The following is a 22,089-nucleotide window of genomic DNA, read 5'->3' as shown; positions in this document are numbered from 1 at the left end:
GAACTATAAATCTGTTAGGCTTTGTTCACATCAAAATTTGTGACACCAACGATTTTTGCATTTTTTTTTTTTTTTTTCCCCCCTCCTGGTGTTTACTTGCACGTTGTGATTTTGCGTAAAGTGCTTTTCAAAGCGCTTCTGCAGAGTGATTTGTTTTTTCACTTCCTGACACAAGTCAGGAAGTGAACTCCTTGACCTGGAAAAGAATAAATACAATGTATTTATTGTTAAAGAAAACCTGTAACTAAAAAAAAGGCTATCAAGGCTTTCTCAGTCCTCCTGTGTCCCACGGCGGTCTCGCTGTGCCCCTCCGAACAGCAGGGATGTAAATATTTACCTTCCTGGCTCCAGCGCAGGCGCAGTATCGGCTCTCCGCTTGGAAATAGGCGGAAATGGCTGGTCGCTGTCGGTCCACTCTACTGCGCAGGCGCTAGTAGTCTGCCTGCATAGTAGAGCGGACCCGACAGAGATCGGCTATTTCTGCCTATCTCCATGCAGAGAGCCGCAACAGCGCCCCCGCTGGAGCCAGGGAAGGTAAATAAATCAAGTCGAGCCAGGATTGCGGGACACTTCAGGGGAGCCAGCGCTGGATTGCCTGCAGCTATAGGGCAGCCTCATTGGGCTTCCCCCTCCCGAGGTGAGTACCCCCAGGGGAACTTTTTTTTTTTTTTTTTGTGGTCTGAAACTCTGACATAACATTCAATAAAAATTTGATTTCCTACTTTTTATTACTCATACAGTTATCATATTTGCTTTTGTGCACAAGTAACATTGTCTGTTTACAAATTACAAGTTTCCAAAGAGTAGTTTATCGTACCCTTAAAGCTGGCATTGCATTTAGAGATGAGCCGAAATTTTCGAAATTTCGAACTGCTTTTATTACGAATGCGAAATTTAACATTACGACCCAAATTCGTAATTTCGTAATTAATTTTCAAATCGTAATTTACAATTTCGTAATCGAAATTTCACTCCCGTAATGACGAATTTCGTGTCTCCAACCGAAATTTTACTTTTTCAGGTTTGTAAGGGTTTCTATCCCTCTAGATGCCTAAAATGAATAGCACAGCCAGCCCTCCTCCTCCTCCTCCTCCTCCTCCTCTTCCTCTTCCTCTCTCTCTCTCTCTCTCCAGAGATCTGTAATATTTCAAAACCATACTCACATTCATGACATGTCCAGGGATCAAACCCAGGCCAACCACATGGAAGACAGCTATGCTCACCACCATACCACCAAACACACACTAAATAGACTGCTAACCTAAATCTTACTTGTAGACAGTCATATGAGACACATGCTGGGTGCAGGGCTTTGTGATTGGACCATGGACCATGCGATAGAGTGAGGTGCAAAAATGAAATCATGCCTAGCAGAGGATGGTTTCACAATGCTAAATGCTAGGCTGGCTGTGGTGCAATTGGTTAGTGCGTCTGGCTGGTAACAGCAAGGTTACAGGTTCGATTCCATCCAGGCATGTCTTTTCCTTTTGCGTTCAACAGTTGTCCAAACAGAGCCAACAGAGCCCCAGATAGCCATGTAGAGTTAGGTCACAGCTAGCCTGGCTGTGGTGCAATTGGTTAGTGTGTCTGGCTGGTAACAGCAAGGTTACAGGTTCGATTCCATCCAGGCATGTCTTTTCCTTTTGCGTTCAACAGTTGTCCAAACAGAGCCAACAGAGCCCCAGATAGCCATGTAGAGTTAGGTCACAGCTAGCCTGGCTGTGGTGCAATTGGTTAGTGTGTCTGGCTGGTAACAGCAAGGTTACAGGTTCGATTCCATCCAGGCATGTCTTTTCCTTTTGCGTTCAACAGTTGTCCAAACAGAGCCAACAGAGCCCCAGATAGCCATGTAGAGTTAGGTCACAGCTAGCCTGGCTGTGGTGCAATTGGTTAGTGTGTCTGGCTGGTAACAGCAAGGTTACAGGTTCGATTCCATCCAGGCATGTCTTTTCCTTTTGCGTTCAACAGTTGTCCAAACAGAGCCAACAGAGCCCCAGATAGCCATGTAGAGTTAGGTCACAGCTACCCTGGCTGTGGTGCAATTGGTTAGTGTGTCTGGCTGGTAACAGCAAGGTTACAGGTTCGATTCCATCCAGGCATGTCTTTTCCTTTTGCGTTCAACAGTTGTCCAAACAGAGCCCCAGATAGCCATGTAGAGTTAGGTCACAGCTAGCCTGGCTGTGGTGCAATTGGTTAGTGTGTCTGGCTGGTAACAGCAAGGTTACAGGTTCGATTCCATCCAGGCATGTCTTTTCCTTTTGCGTTCAACAGTTGTCCAAACAGAGCCAACAGAGCCCCAGATAGCCATGTAGAGTTAGGTCACAGCTAGCCTGGCTGTGGTGCAATTGGTTAGTGTGTCTGGCTGGTAACAGCAAGGTTACAGGTTCGATTCCATCCAGGCATGTCTTTTCCTTTTGCGTTCAACAGTTGTCCAAACAGAGCCAACAGAGCCCCAGATAGCCATGTAGAGTTAGGTCACAGCTAGCCTGGCTGTGGTGCAATTGGTTAGTGTGTCTGGCTGGTAACAGCAAGGTTACAGGTTCGATTCCATCCAGGCATGTCTTTTCCTTTTGCGTTCAACAGTTGTCCAAACAGAGCCAACAGAGCCCCAGATAGCCATGTAGAGTTAGGTCACAGCTAGCCTGGCTGTGGTGCAATTGGTTAGTGTGTCTGGCTGGTAACAGCAAGGTTACAGGTTCGATTCCATCCAGGCATGTCTTTTCCTTTTGCGTTCAACAGTTGTCCAAACAGAGCCAACAGAGCCCCAGATAGCCATGTAGAGTTAGGTCACAGCTAGCCTGGCTGTGGTGCAATTGGTTAGTGTGTCTGGCTGGTAACAGCAAGGTTACAGGTTCGATTCCATCCAGGCATGTCTTTTCCTTTTGCGTTCAACAGTTGTCCAAACAGAGCCAACAGAGCCCCAGATAGCCATGTAGAGTTAGGTCACAGCTAGCCTGGCTGTGGTGCAATTGGTTAGTGTGTCTGGCTGGTAACAGCAAGGTTACAGGTTCGATTCCATCCAGGCATGTCTTTTCCTTTTGCGTTCAACAGTTGTCCAAACAGAGCCAACAGAGCCCCAGATAGCCATGTTGAGTTAGGTCACAGCTAGCCTGGCTGTGGTGCAATTGGTTAGTGTGTCTGGCTGGTAACAGCAAGGTTACAGGTTCAATTCCATCCAGGCATGTCTTTTCCTTTTGCGTTCAACAGTTGTCCAAACAGAGCCAACAGAGCCCCAGATAGCCATGTAGAGTTAGGTCACAGCTAGCCTGGCTGTGGTGCAATTGGTTAGTGTGTCTGGCTGGTAACAGCAAGGTTACAGGTTCGATTCCATCCAGGCATGTCTTTTCCTTTTGCGTTCAACAGTTGTCCAAACAGAGCCAACAGAGCCCCAGATAGCCATGTAGAGTTAGGTCACAGCTAGCCTGGCTGTGGTGCAATTGGTTAGTGTGTCTGGCTGGTAACAGCAAGGTTACAGGTTCGATTCCATCCAGGCATGTCTTTTCCTTTTGCGTTCAACAGTTGTCCAAACAGAGCCAACAGAGCCCCAGATAGCCATGTAGAGTTAGGTCACAGCTAGCCTGGCTGTGGTGCAATTGGTTAGTGTGTCTGGCTGGTAACAGCAAGGTTACAGGTTCGATTCCATCCAGGCATGTCTTTTCCTTTTGCGTTCAACAGTTGTCCAAACAGAGCCAACAGAGCCCCAGATAGCCATGTAGAGTTAGGTCACAGCTAGCCTGGCTGTGGTGCAATTGGTTAGTGTGTCTGGCTGGTAACAGCAAGGTTACAGGTTCGATTCCATCCAGGCATGTCTTTTCCTTTTGCGTTCAACAGTTGTCCAAACAGAGCCAACAGAGCCCCAGATAGCCATGTAGAGTTAGGTCACAGCTAGCCTGGCTGTGGTGCAATTGGTTAGTGTGTCTGGCTGGTAACAGCAAGGTTACAGGTTCGATTCCATCCAGGCATGTCTTTTCCTTTTGAGTTCAACAGTTGTCCAAACACCGAGCACAAAGTTTTGCATGCGTAAAGTTTTACGCACGCAAAATACCCCATGGGGTTCAATGGCGCAGCGCGCGCACGCAAAAGGAAAAGACATGCCTGGATGGAATCAAACCTGTAACCTTGCTGTTACCAGCCAGACACACTAACCAATTGCACCACAGCCAGGCTAGCTGTGACCTAACTCTACATGGCTATCTGGGGCTCTGTTGGCTCTGTTTGGACAACTGTTGAACGCAAAAGGAAAAGACATGCCTGGATGGAATTGAACCTGTAACCTTGCTGTTACCAGCCAGACACACTAACCAATTGCACCACAGCCAGCCTAGCATTTAGCACTGTGAAACCATCCTCTGCTAGGCATGATTTCATTTTTGCACCTCACTCTATCGCATGGTCCAATCACAAAGCCCTGCACCCAGCATGTGTCTCATATGACTGTCTACAAGTAAGATTTAGGTTAGCAGTCTATTTAGTGTGTGTTTGGTGGTATGGTGGTGAGCATAGCTGTCTTCCATGTGGTTGGCCTGGGTTTGATCCCTGGACATGTCATGAATGTGAGTATGGTTTTGAAATACTACAAATCTCGAGAGAGAGAGAGAGAGAGAGAGAGAGAGAGAGAGAGAGAGAGAGAGAGAGGGAGGGAGGGGAGGAGGAGGTTGGTTATTCATTTTAGGCATCTAGAGGGATAGAAACCTTTGCAAACTTTAAAATACTAAATTTCGTAATCGTAATTACGAAAATTTGCGTAATTTGCGAAAATTACGAAATTTCGATTACTGCTAAAATCGTAATTGTAGTAATTTCGCGAAATTTCGGAAATTCGTAATTAGGTCATTACGCTCATCTCTAATTGCATTTTATTTAAACTGCTTTTTATTATATATTAACATCTTCTAATGAGCTATTCTGAACTGTGTGTGTCTGAAGTACAGAGAGCTCCTTTTCACGTGTTGCACTGTGTTTACACACATTGTAACAAAAATTGGAATGTAGCAAATATACTGTTATCTCCAGTTTGGATGCGGATTTGAAGCTGAATAGCAGGACAAAGTGCTTTGTTTAACCATTTCAGTGATGTTCTGCAAAAAAAAATTTTTGAGATAGTAGCTTTCAAGCTGTGAGGAATATTTTAGAGCAAAGTAGTAACGCTGGCTTTCAGACCACTTTAAAAGCGCTAGGGGAATTCCCTAGTGATTTCCCTATACCTGCCATTATAAGGAAATCGCCCCAAAAATGGTACAGGTAGCACTTTGGTGAGCGGATCGGAATCGAATCGCTCAGATGTAAACTCTCATAGGGAATCATTGCACAAGCAATTTTGAAAATCACCGGCGCTTAAAAAAAAAATGTGAAAACGCCCTAGGTGGGAACAAGTCCTTAGTTCAGTGGGGACAGAAGATACAATTATGAACTGCAGCCACAATACTTGATAGGAGACCAGTGCAATAGTATATGTCTTTATATTCCTTTGTAATATTTTATGCATTCCTATTGATTACTATATTTGTTATTTACATGATTATTACAGGATAACAGAGGTCAAACATTTTTGAGAAACGGGGGGAGCAGGCATATACTAACACCTGTCCTGACCCCCACCGCTCCCCCTGTTCTCTTCTCTGACCCACATAGCTTACCTAACAGCCCCCAAAAAGCCCCTAGGATCCACTTCTGGTTGGCCTGGTCGGTCTCTAGAGTGCAGGCGCTTACCAGCTGAGCGTCCTACAGCATGTCTGGGAGCGCACTGTGCATGCATATGATGTATTGATGTCATGCGCTCCTGGCCACGCTGTAGGACGCGCAGCTGGCAAGCGCTTGTGCACTAGAGACCGACCCGGCTAACCAGAAGTGGATCCCAGGGCTTATCAGGTTGCTGTTAGGTAAGCTACGGGGGGCAGAGAGGAGAATGGGGGGACCGGTGAGCATAAGGACAGGTAGTAGTATATGCCTGCATCCCCTCGTTTCTCCAAAATGTTTGACCTCTGGTATCCTTTAAGTAAGACAATTTATTTACTGTGTGTTTGGGTTCTGAACATTGCTTTTACTCTTCATTAAAAGGCTCTGTATCGACCCGAGGAAGCTGCCTCGGGCTGTGAAACGCGTAGTCCACATTTGTACACTATTCCAATAAGAAGTCCTAAAACTCACCAATCAAGTAGTGGGAAGGTAAGCCAACACTTGCCTTCCTTATACACCGTTTTTCTGTTTCAAAATTTTTATTGAAGTTTTCAAATGCAATTTTAAATGGACTGTACACACAATGTGTATGAGTGACAATAAAAGGGATTATACATTTCTACAGTAAATTTTCAGAGCCTGGTGATACTTTGCCAAAGGCAATTCACACCAAGATGATGTAATGTTTGACAAGCTCCATTTGAAAGAGATACATTAAACATTCCCTCCGAGTCTTAAAGGCCGAGGCCTTAAAGAGGATCTGTAACATAAAAAGATCCCCTGGGGGGTACTCACCTCGGGTGGGGGAAGCCTCCGGATCCTAATGAGGCTTCCCACGCCGTCCTCCATCCGTCAGGGGTCTCGCTGCAGCCCTCCGTGGAGTCCGGGCAGCGGTGACGTCATTATTTACCTTCCTGGCTCCAGCGCAGGCGCTCTGACGGCTGTCGGCTCCGAACTACACGGAAATACCCGATCGCCGTCGGGTCTGCTCTACTGCGCAGGCGCAAGTTTCCGGCGCCTGCGCAGTAGAGCGGACCCGACTGAGATCGGGTATTTCCGTGTAGTTCGGAACGGAAAGCCTCCACAGCGCCCCCCGCTGGAGCCAGCAAAGGTAAATATTAAACTAACAGTCGGCACAGTCGCCGGCTGTTCGGAGGGCTGCGGAGAGACCCCCGTGGGACAGAGGACGGCGTGGGAAGCCTCATTAGGATCCGGAGGCTTCCCCCACCCGAGGTGAGTACCCCCCAGGGGATCTTTTTAATGTTACAGAGTCTCTTTAAAGGAAGTCCAAAGAAGAGCGACCTATCAACTCACTAAGAGTTGCTACTAGAAGAGTACTTCGTAGAGAGAAGTGTAGGAGAAAAGAAGAAATAAGAAAATAGGGAAATAGAAGAAAAGGTGAGAAAAGGAAAGAGAAAGGAAAGCAAGGCGAGTATCCCCAGAGTACCTTAATGGGAACTAAAAATAAATAGGAATCTTGAGCCACGATATCAAAATGGGCCTATAAATGAAATCCAGGGGTCCCAGATTTTGTGAAACTTGATATTTCTGTCTTCCAGTATACTTGCCATCTGCTCTTGTATCATAAAGGCCGAGACCCTCTGTTTTACCTCCTCAAAGGAGAAGAATTGCGTTCTCCAGGCTTTAGCTATCGTTTGGTTTGTTGCCACAAAGATATAATGGATAAGAGAGTTTTGATGTTTCATGAGAGAGTCCATTTTAAAATGTAGTAAAGCTGACCAGGGGTCCTTTGTTACCCTCTTGCCCGTCAATGACTGAATCAGTCTATATATTCTGCCCCAGAATCTGGAAAGCATGGGGCATGTCCAAAAAGTGTGGAGCATGTCACCCTTAGTGTTACAACCACGAAAACATTGACCTGAGTTTGTTTCTGATAAGTGGGATAGTCTGGCAGGAACCCAGTACCACCTCATTAGTACTTTATAGGCCAACTCAGTCACCGCCAGATTAAGGGAAAGTTTAGGTATAACCCTCCAGGTCTCCTCCCATTCCTCCTGTGTTTTGCTACTTTTCAGGTCAGACTCCCATCTGGTCCTATACCCATGGTGGAAAGAGGAAGGTGGTTCATTTAAATGTGTATAGAGGACAGAGATTATGCCCCTGGCAAAGGGTTCAGTAGAACAGAAATGTTCAAATCGTGTTAGGGTTATTGGAAATTGAACTTGCGCTGGGAAAAAGGAGCGCAACCAATGCCTAAGTTGAAAATAACGAAATTTCTCAGCAAATGAAATTTGAAATTTGTCGCTTAGATCATTCCAAGATAAAATGCCTGAGCTACCTAACAGGAACTTAATTTGCTCAATGCCCTTCTCTCTCCACCATTTAAAACTATGTGGATTATCATAGCCGGGTTTAAACATTGGGTTATTAATAAAATACCTTATACACAGTTTTTAATTTGTTTTAGTACTCATTGGGAGCCTCCAGCCAGGAGTTGGTTTTTCCTTATTGTATCGAATTTTATCTTTTGTTCCCAAGATTTTTTTTTATTTTTTTTTTATATATATAGCAGTGACCAATGCCTAAACCAAGGCCAATTGGGAGCAGTACATCCCAATATGAACACTTGAGTGGTTGCTATAGTCTTCACTTCAAAGAACAGAAAAAATCTGGCACTGCATCAAGGTTTCTTGTTTTGTCAGTTTTAATTTCCATTCACATACAAGACCATTCTATGATGTCAACAATAACTTCTACTGACATACCCTTCCAGAGTCCTGGCTGTGGGGCAATGTGGGGGCGGCAGCGGCCTGCCTGACGACCGTTTCGCTCAACGAGCTTCCTCTGAGGCTCCGTGCGCGGTGTTCACCCCATTATGGGGAGTTTTATACTCACGGGCGATAGCTCCGTGTTCCGGGCACGTGACGCCGCTTCGTATCACTTCCTGTTAACGTCGGCCGCGCGCACGCGTCCCACTGGACGCATGTCACGCGTACCTCCAAACAGGAAGTAAATCCGCGTCACTTCTCGTCCTAGTCCGCCGTGCACATGCGTCCCATTGGACGCACGTCATGCGTACATCTGGACAGGAAGTGTATGCGTTCCACCGTGGATAATTTTGATCCACAACATATTTGGATCTCCGTATCCTCCACTAGATGGTGCTCAAAACATGCAGAAAGGCCCTGTATACCTACACTTTCTCATCTATACAGATTTACAATAAAACATACTTTTAATTCAAACTTTTTAAAAATCTTTTATTAAAATGTATACTACTAGGTATATATCTAAAATCTAATGCATATCAAATCTAATTCACTTCATCATAATTTTCATTTTCTCCTAAACAAATGGGGGGGAATTTTAAATCTGGTTAGATCCTATTCTAAGAGAAATATATAAACAACCCCAGTTAATCACTTTTAAAAGAGCACCCACTTTGGGTAGTAAATTAACAGCAACGCAGTTTAAGACGCCTAGAGAACCAATGTGGCTAGAGAAATTGCGACAGAGGGGGAACTATCGATGCGGTCGATGCTCCCTCTGTCCACAAATGCAACCAGGAAAATACCTGAAAGTGGGACCTATAGAGATTAGAACCAAAGATTTTATAACATGTCGAACAAAATACGTGGTTTACATTATCTGGTGTCCCTGTCACCGGTTTTATATCGGTATGACAACAAGGGAAATGCGAGAACGCATACAGGAACACGTGAAATCAGTAAGAACGGTAAAAGGTTGTAGTAGATTGATTGAGCATTGTAGAAGTGAACATAATTGGGATCCAACGTGTCTCTCCTTTGCAGGTTTGGAACAAGTACCTATCCCAAATAGAGGAGGGAATAGAGAGCAATTGTTACTGAGGAAGGAGAGTAGGTGCATAGTGGATAGTGATGCTATGGGACCTCTAGGTTTGAATGATCACCTGGACATGCAATGCTTCCTAGACCCTTAGTGGAGTAGAAATATTTGTTTATGTACCATGTTATGATGAGTGAGATTAGTCCAGAGCACTTAATTATGTTTTTAGAAAATAATGCATTATCAAAGGGGGTAATGTGGGAGAGTTGCATAATATGGTGCTCAAATATCCAGAGAAGGACAATATAGTGGAAATTATAGGTTTTAGAAAAACTAGATAGCACCATTTATGTTCCACCAGATTTAAAATTCCCCCCCATTTGTTTAGGAGAAAATGAAAATTATGATGAAGTGAATTAGATTTGATATGCATTAGATTTTAGATATATACCTAGTAGTATACATTTTAATAAAAGATTTTTAAAAAGTTTGAATTAAAAGTATGTTTTATTGTAAATCTGTATAGATGAGAAAGTGTAGGTATACAGGGCCTTTCTGCATGTTTTGAGCACCATCTAGTGGAGGATACGGAGATCCAAATATGTTGTGGATCAAAGTTATCCACGGTGGAACGCATACACTTCCTGTCCAGATGTACGCATGACGTGCGTCCAATGGGACGCATGTGCACGGCGGACTAGGACGGGAGATGACGCGGATTTACTTCCTGTTTGGTGGTACGCGTGACATGTGTCCAGTGGGGCGCGCGCGTCCGACGTTAACAGGAAGTGATACGTAGCGGCGTCACGTGCCCGGAACACGGAGCTATCGCCCGTGAGTATAAAACTCCCCATAATGGGGTGAACACCGCGCACGGAGCCTCAGAGGAAGCTCGTTGAGCGAAACGGTCGTCAGGCAGGCCGCTGCCGCCCCTACATTGCCCCACAGCCAGGACTCTGGAAGGGTATGTCAGTAGAAGTAGATATATTTATTTTATCCATCTGAGCACGCAAAAGGTGATACCCTGCACTCTGATACCAGGAAGTGAAACCCTCCCTAAGGCGGATATCCACTGTGCCTACTTCTTTTTTCTTTCTTTGCAACTAGGTTGCTATAATCTGCAACCCATATTTCTTAAGGGGTCCATACACTGGTCGATTTCGGCCATCAGTCGATCGATCGATTCTGTAGAATCAATTGATCGATCAGAAAGAGATTCTATCAAATTCCCCATTTGATCGATTTGCGGACGATTTCGATCGATTTGATCTATCTGACAGGATGGAAAATCGATGGCCCATAGAGTTGCATTGGATCTAATGGTCCAATAATGCATTTTAGATCGATTTCCACTTAGAAATCTGTTCCTAGTGTGTGGCACACATCAGATAGTCTCCTGTCAGATTCGACTTGACAGGCATCTGCCAGAAATCTATCTGATGGTCGAATCTGCTGCAAATCTATAAATGTATGGTCCCCGATACTTTTAATATATTTTGCTCCTCCAGCCCCGTTCTGACATCAAATATGGGCAGGCAGTTCTTCCACACCTCTACCCGTCCTTAGCCCGCCCCCTTCACTCGCTGCTATAGTTCCCCATATGAATCACTGCACACAGCGAGCAGGGGAGCTGCACTGTGTGCGGTGTTGTGTTAATTGAGGTCGGAAGAATATCCAAGCTCAAATGCCACAAGATCGCACACAGCGCAGCTCCCCTGCTCGCTGTGTGCAGAGAATAATAAGGGGAACTATAGCTGCGAGTGGAGGGGGCAGAACTATGGATGCGCAGAGGGATGGAAGAACTGCCACTTCCTCCCTGCCCATATTTGATGTACTGCTCAGTCACAGATTATGACTGAGCAGAGTGGGGGGGGGGGGGGGGGTGCTGTGTGCTAGTCACACAGCACCAGTAACAAAACATTAAAAGTATTGGGGGGGGGGACGGAAAGGTTAGGGGTACTTTGAAGTAATCTATCTAAGCTGATTGTAAGTGTAGAAAAGAAGCCTATTTGAAAATGAAATGCAATCTATATATTTAAAATCGTGTGTGTGTGTGTATGTGCCGCGATCACGCGAAAACGGCTTGACCGATTTGAATGAAACTTGGTATACAGATCCCTTACTACCTGGGATGATATGTTCTGGGGGTCTCGCGGCCCCCCTGCACACCTGGGCGGAGCTACAAACTGCAAATCAGATTCCACCCATTCAAGTCAATGGAAAAAATGTAAAAGGCTGCCATTCTCACAGTAATCAAGCCAGTGTCCCCACACTTGGCACAGTTGGTCACTTGGGGACCGAGGTTACAAATCCAGGAAAAGTGGGCGGAGCATAAAACAGCCAATCAAATTTCAGCCGTTCATTTTCAATGGGAAAATGTAAACTGCAGCCATTCTTAGACTGTTAATCAGAGTTCTCAAACTTGACACAGTTGGTCACTGGGTGAATGTGATTAAGATTCAAGAAAATGGGTGGAGCCTACAACAGCCAATCAAAATTCACCTGTTGATTTTCAAGGGGAATATTTAAACTGCTGCTATTCTTACACTTTTAATGGCAGAGGCTTCAAACTTGCTACAGTCGGTCATTGGGTGACTGGGGTCCAAATTCACTAAAGGGGCGGGGCCACATACAGCCAATCAGATTTTTGATGCCAGGAACCTGACAGCTCACAAACTTGGTCATTGAGTGACTGTGTGTCAAGGTTACAAAAAGTGGGCGGAGCCAAAACAACTTTTACTGGGAAAATATAAACTGCAGCCATTCTTACACCGTTAATGGCAGGGTTCTCAAACTTTGCACAGTTGGTCATTGGGTGACAGATTAAGATTTTGTAAGGTGGGTGGAGCCTACAACAGCCAATAAAAATTCACCTTTTGATTTTCAAAGGGAATATTTCATCTGCTACCATTCTCTTATACTGTTAAAAGCAGGTGCCTCAAACCTGGTACAGTTGGTCACTGGGTGACTAGGGTCCAAATTCAGGAAGGGGGTGGAGCCACAAACAGCCAGATTTGTTTATTTTTCAATGGGAATATACAAAGTATTGATACCAAGGACCCCAAAGCTGATAAACTTGATAATTGTGTGACTGTATGTCAAGGTTAGAAAAAGTGGGTGGGGCCAACAACTTCATTTTTTACATTGCAGGGTTCCCAAACTTTACACAATTGGCCACTGGGTGACTGGGATGAATATTCAGAAATGTGGGTGGAGCCTACAACAGCCAATCAAAATGAACCTATTGATTTTCAAGGGGAATATTCACATTGCTACCATTCTTACACTTAGTGGCAGAGGCCTCAAACTTGATACAGTCAGTCATTGGGTGACTGAGGTCCAAATTCACTAAAGGGGTGGAGCCACAAACAGCCAGATTTGTTAGATTGATTTCAGCCATTCTGTTATTGGCCGGGTTCTCAAACGTGACACAGTTGGCCTCTGGGTGACTGGGACTAATATTCAGAAAAGTGGGTGGAGCCTACAGCAGCCAATCAAAATTCACATTTTGATTTTCAAGGGGAATATTTACATTGCTGCCATTCATGCACTCTTAATGGCAGAGGCCTAACATCTGCTACAGTCAGTCACTGGGAGACTGGGGTTTAAATTCTGAAGGGAGCGGGCCAAAAACAGCCAATCAGATTTGTTTAATTTCAATGGTAAAATGCAACTTATTGATGCCAAAGACCCCAAAGCTCATAAACTTGGTCAGTAAGTGACTGTATGTCAAGATTAGAAATAGTGGGCGGAGCCAAAAACAACTTTTTACATGGGGAAATGTAAACTGCAGCTTTTCTTACACTGTTAATGGCAGGGTTCTCAAACTTCACACAGTTGGTCACTGGGTGACTAGGATTAATATTTGGAAAAGTAGGTGGCGCCTACAAGATCCAATCAAAATTCACCTATTGATTTTCAAGGGGAATATTGAAATTGCAGCCATTCTCACACTGTTAATAGCAGAGGCCTCAAACCTGCTACAGTCGGTCGTTAAGTGTTTGGGGTTCAAATTCAGTAAAGGGGCAGAGCCAAAAACAGCCAGATTTCTTTGCTGGATAAACTGCTTCCATTAGCACAATTTTGATGCCAGGAACCCAAAAGCTCACAAACTTGGTCATTGAGTAGTGACTGTGTGTCAAGGTTACAAAATGTGGGTGGAGTTTAAAACAGATTTTTCTGGGAAATTGTATACTGCAGACCTTCTTCACTGTTAATGGCAGGGTTCTCAAACTTAGCATAGCTGGTTACTGGGTGACTGGGATTAATATTCGGAAAAGTGGGTGGAGCCTAAAAATGCCAATCAAAAATCACATGTCTCTTTTCAAGGAGAATATTAAAATTGCTGCCATTCTTGAACTGTTAATGGCACAAGCCTCAAACCTGGTACAGTCGGTCATTGGGTCACTGAGGTTCAAATTCAGAAAAGGGGACAGAGCCACAAACAGTGAATCAGATTTGTTTCATTTCATGGGAAAATACAAATTATTGATGCCAAGGACCCCAAAACTCACAAACTTGGGCATTGATTAGTGACTGTGTCCAGGTTACAAAAAGTGGGCGGTGCCAAAAACAAATTTCACTGGGAAAGTGTAAACTGCAGCCCTTCTTACACTGTTTATTTAAATGTTCCCAATCTTTGCCCAGATGATCACTGAGTGACTGAGATTAATATTCAGGGGAAGTGGGTGGAGCCTATAATGGCCAATTAAAATTCACCTGTTGATTTTCAAGTGGATTATTTAAATTGCTGCCATTTTTACACTGTTAATAGCAGATGCCTCAAACCTGCTACAGTTGGTCATTGGGTGACTGGGATTCAAATGCTGGAGGGGTGGAGCCACAAACAGCCTGATTTGTTTAATTTCTATGGGAATATACAAATTATTGATGCCAAGGACCCCAAAGCTCACAAACTTGGTCATTGAGTGTTTGTGTGTTAGGGTTAGAAAATGGGCGGAGCCAACACCAGTCAAATACATACCCGGGCAACGCCAGGTCATCAGTGGGTGGAGACAATTACAACTTTTACTGGGAAAATGTAAACTGCAGCCATTCTGTTAATGGCAGGGTTTTTAAACTTTGCACAGTTGGTCACTGGGTCACTGGGATTAATATTCAGAAAAGTGGGTGGAGCCTACAAAAGTGAATCAAACTTAACCTGTTGCTTTTCAAGGGGAATATTTAATTGCTACTATTCTTGAACTGTTAATGGCACAGGCCTCAAACCTGGTACAGTTGGTTATTGGGTGTCTGGGTTTCAAATTCAGAAAAAGGGGTGGAGCCAGACACAGCCAATCAGATTTGTTTCATTTCAATGCAGATTATTGATACCAAAGACCGCAAAGCTCACAAACTTGGTCAGTGAGTAATTGTGTGTTAGTGTTAGAAAAAGTAGGCGGAGCCAACACCAGCCAAATACATACACGGGCAACGCCGGGCAATCAGCTAGTAAGTGATATAAGCAGAAAAAGATTTCAATGAAATGGGGCCCTGGGCAAGACAGCAGTTTTTGCCTACCGTTGATGATCACCTGACTGTTTTCAGTTAGATTTAGTGGGGGCTAGCATCCACCAGGCCCCTAGACACTCTCCAGGCCCCAGGCAACTGCCTAGGTTTGCCTTCTGGATGATCCAGATCTGGACCTAATTGGGGGGGAACATTCCATTTTTTGCTTATTGGAATTAGAGATGGGCCGAACCTCCGATTTTAGGTTCGCGAACCTACTGCGAAAGTTCGGTTTGCGCAAACTTTCGCGAACCACCATAGACTTCAATGGGGAGGCGAACTTGAAAAATTAGAAAAAATTATGCTGGCCAGAAAAGTAATGGAGAAGATGTTTCAAAGCATCAAATGCCTGGAGGGAGACATGGTTGACTGGGATGGACGTCAAAAGTCCCGGAAAAAAAATTTGGTTTTCACACAAAGCAGTGTTTTAAGGGGAGAAATCCCATTCAATGCTAAATTGCAGGCCTACACTACTATATGTATATACATCAATCAGGGAGTGGAATCCTCCCTTCCTCTCCTCCTCCCTTCTCCGGAGGAGGAGGATCTTGTCTTCCAGGGATTTGTAGAAAAGCACGCTCACATAACTTGGCCAGGAATGGAACACAGGTCAACTGTTTGGAGGGCAGCTATGCTCACCACTATACCACCAACACTACAGGCTGAAGCCAGCCTAGCTGGCCTGGGAAGGATGAAAACTAGGTGGCCATGCAACCATTCCTGCTAACCTAAAGCTTACTTGTGTCTTACAACACATTGGCTTAAGACTTTACCAAATCCAATGCTCCAATATGGGGAAGCTTCTGTCACGGACGGTTGCGGGGCCGCAGGCGCGTCCTGGAACCGCCCGTGAAGAAAAAGCGATCGCACTCGATTCCCTGCATCGATTGCGCTTCAAATCGATACAATCTGGGTTGAGTGTGTAGGGGCAGCTGAAGTCCTTTTCTTAGCAGAGAGAGCACCATCCTAAAGGCTGGATGGCTCTTTTGATATGCTAATGAGCCTGAGCCTAATCTGCCCCGGAGAGTCCCTGGCTTCAAGCTGTGCTGATGGCCCATCCATCAGGTATAAGGTGACAAGCACCATGGCAGAAGCAATCTAGTTGGGCTAAAAGCCAGACCCGCTGGCTCCCTCCCAGCAGGGGAGGCGACACCTCGCTGGCTGCTCCAAACTTCAAAGAGCCTTTGCCTGGGAATAACCTGAGTCTCATAGCATATCCATAACTTCCCAGATCTGTCATATTTCTGGGGTCAGCCACTAGGGCTCCTGTGACAGCTTCTCTGTTTGCTGTTTTTTTGTTTGTTTGTTTTTTGTTTGTCACAGTTCACTCATCTCTTCAACTACAAGAAAGGCCTAGGAGTAGTCGTAGCTACCGTAATATCTGTGTTAAGGCAGGGTCCTTATTACACTTTCTCTTACAGGGCTATGGAAACCGTTTTGCCCATGCAATAAAGCGAGGTGCAAAAATGAAATCATGCCTAGCAGAGGTTGGTTTTGATCCATTAACCTCTGGGTTATGGGCCCAGCACACTTCTGCTGCGCCACTCTGCAGTCTGCTTACATTTGTATACAATCTTCAAGTTTAAGAAGGGTACATTAGTTCCCTTCACAAAACACAAAGGCATCCCTGGGTGGGCTTGAACCACCAACCTTTCGTTAACAGCCAAATGCACTAACCAATGGCCGCCATAGCCTCTTAAGAGAAAGTATCATTAGGGCCTAGCTGTAGCATAGATTGTAGTGTAACTATTTCAACTAATGTACCCTTCTTAAACTTGACGATTGTATACAAATGTAAGCAGACTGCAGAGTGGCGCAGCAGAAGTGTGCTGGGCCCATAACCCAGAGGTTGATGGATCAAAACCATCCTCTGCTAGGCATGATTTCATTTTTGCACCTCGCTTTATCGCATGGGCAAAACGGTTTCCATAGCCCTGTAAGAGAAAGTGTACTAAGGGCCCTGCCGTAACATAGATATTAAGGTAGCTAAGACTACTCCTGGGCCTTTCTTGTAGTTGGAGATGAGTGAACTGTGACACCACACTTAAAAAAAACAACAGCAAACAGAGAAGTTTCCCCATATTGGAGCATTGGATTTGGTAAAGTCTTAAGCCAATGTGTTGTAAGACACAAAGCTTTAGGTTAGCAGGAATGGTTGCATGGCCACCTAGCTTTTCATACTTCCCAGGCCAGCTAGGCTGGCTTCAGCCTGTAGTGTCGGTAGTATAGTGGTGAGCATAGCTGCCCTTCAAGCAGTTGACCTGGGTTCGATTCCTGGCCAAGGTATGTAAGCTTGCTTTTGACATCCTACAAATCCCTGGAAGACAAGATAGGTAGAGAGGGAAGGGAGGAGGGAGAATCTGTTGTGGGGTGCTATATAAGGAATAACAATCAGCCAGTAGCAAGCTAACAAGCCTACAAGAGCCTAACTAAGCTTTCCCTAGCAGAGTCTGTCAGCAGCTGTCCCTTAACTAATTACTGTAGGCAGACGAGTGAGTAAAACGACCGGAGAACCTTGCCTTTTATAGGGGGGATGGGGCTCCAGGAGTGAGTGTAGTCTGATTGGCTACAATGTGCCTGCTGACTGTGATGTAGAGGGTCAAAGTTGACGCTAATGGAGCATTATGGGGGCGAACCGAACTTCCGCAAAAGTTCGCCTTCGCTGGCGAACGCGAACCACCTAAAGTTCTCCTGGAACCGTTCAGCCCATCTCTAATTGGAATTCTTCTTTAACCAAATCCGGACCGACGCAGTTGAAATCTATGTCCTGCATGGGGCTGTGCGGATCTGACAGGACGTAGATTTCGCCACGCAGTTCCGCTGTCTCCCCGCCGCAGATCACTCACCCGCCCTGACGGCAGAGCTGTGTGAGCCGGTCTGGAGCCGATTTCATTGGCTCCTGACCCTGTCATCACTGTAAGCCATGACAGAGAGAGGAACCTGCGGCGGGGACAGAATGGTGGGATGATTGCGTTGATTCATTGGGAGGCAGCATTTTACCGTGCCAGCAGTCTATGGGGGAGATTTATCAATGCATTACCAACAGTTTTTTCTTCTTAATCTGTTCTAACCAGCAGGGAGAACAATTCTGCATGATAAGAACCTTCTTAAATCCTAGGTAATAGTGGCAATTTAGCATGAATTTCTAGAGCTGCACTAGTTAAGAAAAGTGTAAATCCATCCCTAAACTGGCGCAGATTAAGAAGTTCTTGATAGCAGTTCTACAGATGTAGAACTGCAGGCTAGACATGATTGTAGAGTGCAGGCTAAACATTATTTGTTTGGTGCAAATCTCCCCCTGCTGAATTCCTCATCAGAGCCTGCTGCTATCAATACAGCAGGTGTGTTGTTACCTCAGCAACAGGAATTCCAACTCACACACTGCACTGCCTGAGAGACGTTCCTAGCTCCTCCTATTATACAACAGTTGTAGAAGGAATCTGCATGATTTCTTAAGATGCCTGAGACAGTTCTGCACGGATATCTAAAAACCTACCAATATTTTGTCTCAGGGTGCGTTTCCACTAACGCGAATTCGCATGCGTTCCCCTCATGCAAATTCGCATAACCAATAAAAGTGAATGAGCCTGTGTCCACTTGTCAGGAAAATGGAGCGTTTTCTTGCGCAGGAAAAATCTGCTCAGCAGAGCCATCCGAATTCGGACACTGCACACACGCATGCGATTCGCATACAATGTATTTAATAGGGAATTCGCATGGTGTTTTTTTAATGCGAATTTTCATGCAAATTCGCATATGATTTCGCATGGAATCAATGAAAAAGCACACAGGCACTGCCATGGTTAAATTCGCACACAGCGTCATCCATGCGAAATCGTATGCGAATTTGCGGTAAAATTCGCATACAACCGCATGCGATTTCGCTCCTGCATGCGAATTCGTCCGCGGGGAATTCGCGGCAATTCCGCAACGCACTAGTGGAAATGTACCCTCACTCTTGATAAATCTGACCCTCTGGTCCTTAAGGGGGCAGATACTGCTGTTATGAAAGTAGTTAAATGCTGCATATATATGTATCTTTGTATGTTTGTATGTGTATATATAGCTGGTCTTTCACCTCCTTCCATGCTAATTGCAGTTATCATTTCTGACTTTTAGGAACACCAGGGAAGTTCACTAAAAAAAAGAAGACCAGGATCACATCTTGGGAGAAAAAAAACAAAAGAGCTGTTCCCTGGTGATCAGCGCTCCTATGAGGACGACAAATTATGTGAACCTCTGAGCTGAAACTTCTGACATTTGAATGTTCTCACTTTTCTGCCTCCGCTAACCTTTACAGGGACAATCCAACCCCGTGCCAACGTGTCAAACACCTTCTGACTCCAGCGCTGTGATTTATTTACCTGGATGATCCTGAAAGTTGGGCAGAACGTAAAAATAAGTAAACCCTGGTCATGTACAATAGACAATGTACTGAAGTGTGCACTCCCTTTAGCACCTGTTGGGTGATGAGAAAGAACAGCTAGTAGGTGACAAGGAGTTGCAAACAGTAAATAGAAGTGACACCTAGCCTGTGATGAGACATAAAAGAAACAGCTTGTGGGTGACAAGCAGCCAATAATGAGAAGTGATGAGTACTGACAATGCGTGATAAGTGACAGCACTCCAATTTCTAACTGCACCTTATGAGGTTTGGGGCCAGTGGTCCTATAGGCAAACTCTGGTAAGTTTGCTCTCAAGCTTTGTGTGACCAATCGTGAATATGGTCATTATAAGTGAAGGATGCGATTGTATCCACTGTTCGCTCAGGGTACCCTCAAAGAAATTGACCTTGCTGCTGGCTGAAGTTCTGATCCATATCTTTAGTGAGATGAGTACTACCATCATATGATGAAAAGCAGCAGTAAGTGGATGACAAGTACTCGGATGAAGGGACAAAGAACAGGTGATGAGTAGAGACAGAAGATGACGTTTCAGCTAGAGGGTGACGGACAGGGTCTTGCTTAACTCCTGGTGGTTGTGGTGGATCAGCAAGATCTCGCTGGTGGTTTGTGGGCCAGTTTTCTGAGCAACTCCACCTCTCCTCCCATTTATGCTACACTACTCCATACTTGGGCAGAGAATGGGACATTTGCAGCCATGTGGTGTGTAGCTACTGGATCTTCTCCCATCTCCTGTCAGTGCCACTCTTTTCCTTATGCAGGGGGCAAGGCTGCTTCAGCCAGGAGTGAACACCTTACGCAACCCCTCACCTGGCTGCACTATACAGTGGGCTACCATGGCTTAATGGTCATGCCACAGGAGCTGCAAGTAAAATGAAAACTGCATCCTCTGGGGGTGCTCCAGGCACAGGCCTGGTTGTCCTTTTGCATTTAAACGTCTTACCTGATAATGAGACTTACATGACTACAGTAAACTGGAATACAGTGCTGTGCCACATAAGCGTTGGATCAGAAAATATCCTACCTAATAAATGCCCAGGAATCTGCGTCCATGTGCTACATCCGTGTCAGGAGCCGAGTACACAGACGTGGAGCCGTGGCCTGGCAGACTGTTCAATTTCACAAATTATTTGTTTCTTTTCACTCATGATTTATCTCTTCTTCTCTGTCTTAAAGGATACCTTAGCACTGGTAAATTGTAAAAATGGAGAGCAGGCATGTGTAGGAAGCAGACCTTATGCCCACTGCTCCTCCGTCCCGCTCCATTATCTTCTAAAGGTCCCCGAAGCTACTTCCAGGTCGGTGAGTAGTGCGTAGGCGCTGCCTGGTGACGCACATTCTTGATTCTATGGCTGGGAGCACTCTGCACATGCGCACTACATAGTTGTACCATCATGCGCAGAATGCTCCCGGGCGCCTGCACTCAATCAAGGACATGCGTCAATGGGCAGCACCTGCGCACTACTCGCCAACCCGTAAGTAGGTTTGGGGACCTTTAGAAGAGAACGGGGGCATCGGTGGGCATGAGGAGTGCTTCCTACGCATGCCTGCTCACCCTCACCCATACCCTTTTTTTTTTTAATTTTACCAGCACCAAGGTATCCTTTAATGCATGATTTGTCTCACTTATCTTTCTAGATCATTATTTTAAGCAGATAAGGAAAGAAAAATCATGAGTTCTAGAGAGATTAGAGGGTTGATACCCTAAAGTGCAGTAATATTGCTGTGTGCAGTCAGTGCATGGTAATGTTACCATTACTACCAGCAACAGTGTACTGTGAGTTATGCTATTAGTGTGACCTGTGCTACTCAAGTAGCACAAGCGTTCCTATGGTAACACACAATACTAATGGTCACATATTTTGTAGTATATACAGGCGCTGATCCAAACTTTATCTCATGTGTATGTTCCACCAGCTGCTCAGGATAAACCACATCCACAATCGGTTCCAAGAAAAATGCATACAAATCCACAGCGCTTGGTACTAAAATTGGCATCTGCAGTAACCCCACAGTGCTCAAAAGCATATATCCACAGTGACCATCACCAGAAATAAATTGAGAAAGTTCACTTCTCCATCCAAGAATCACATAAACATTTATTAGAAGCTGAATCTACATCACATATACAATGACTTACTTCCAGGGTCCTTTTGACAGGGACCCTTAGTAGTTAAAAGTTTATAGTGTAACCCAGTACACATTTAAAATCCAAAAAACGATCTCATATAAGTTGCCCAGTCTCCAGTTCCTACCGGTTTCGGCCTTGCGCCGTCATCAGGGATTTGTATGCACAATACTAATGGTAGTAATGCAAGTTACCATAGCAACGCTCATGCTATTCGATTACCGCGAGTCGCGCTAATAGGGTAACTCGCAAAACAGTGCTGCCGGTGCATCAACCCCAAGGAGAGCTAAATCAAGAGTTATCAGCCTCAAGAATCCTTTCTCATTGCATCCATTGTGTTCTGGACAATATAACGGACAGTTAACGGACAATATAAATTGCATTCCAGCATGATGTAGTTACATTTCTATGGTACGTTCACATTGGATGTGGGGGTTCCGTTAGTATAGCCCGCAGCATGCTGTGCATTTATCAGACAATGTGCACATTTGCAGTGGAAGCGAGGCATGCATTCATTATCCCGCATACACTGCATCACACTTCTAGCGTACACTCAACTTCACCACCGCTTCAATCTTATTGCAACTCACTGTGCATAGTCTGAAA

General features: G+C 45.0%; 1 protein-coding gene across 2 annotated transcripts in view; it reads left to right on the top strand.

Annotated features, from left to right (window-relative positions):
* LOC137545092 (uncharacterized) overlaps positions 1-20,792 on the top strand; it is an 85,965-nt gene extending 65,173 nt beyond the window's left edge. The window contains exons 8-9 of one of the 2 annotated variants that reach the window (XM_068266202.1): positions 6,058-6,165; positions 19,072-20,792. In XM_068266202.1, coding sequence (XP_068122303.1) covers positions 6,058-6,165; positions 19,072-19,200 — 237 coding nt within the window. In that variant the 3' untranslated portion in view covers positions 19,201-20,792. The remainder of the gene's footprint in view (positions 1-6,057; positions 6,166-19,071) is intronic. The other variant, XM_068266203.1, reaches the window with a different exon arrangement.
* Positions 20,793-22,089: the final 1,297 nt, after the last annotated feature.

The sequence above is a fragment of the Hyperolius riggenbachi genome, chromosome 2 (genome assembly GCF_040937935.1).
Source record: "Hyperolius riggenbachi isolate aHypRig1 chromosome 2, aHypRig1.pri, whole genome shotgun sequence".
In the NCBI taxonomy this organism is placed as follows: domain Eukaryota; kingdom Metazoa; phylum Chordata; class Amphibia; order Anura; family Hyperoliidae; genus Hyperolius; species Hyperolius riggenbachi.
Note: the sequence above shows the minus strand (reverse complement) of the source record. Positions and strands in the feature narration are given on the sequence as shown.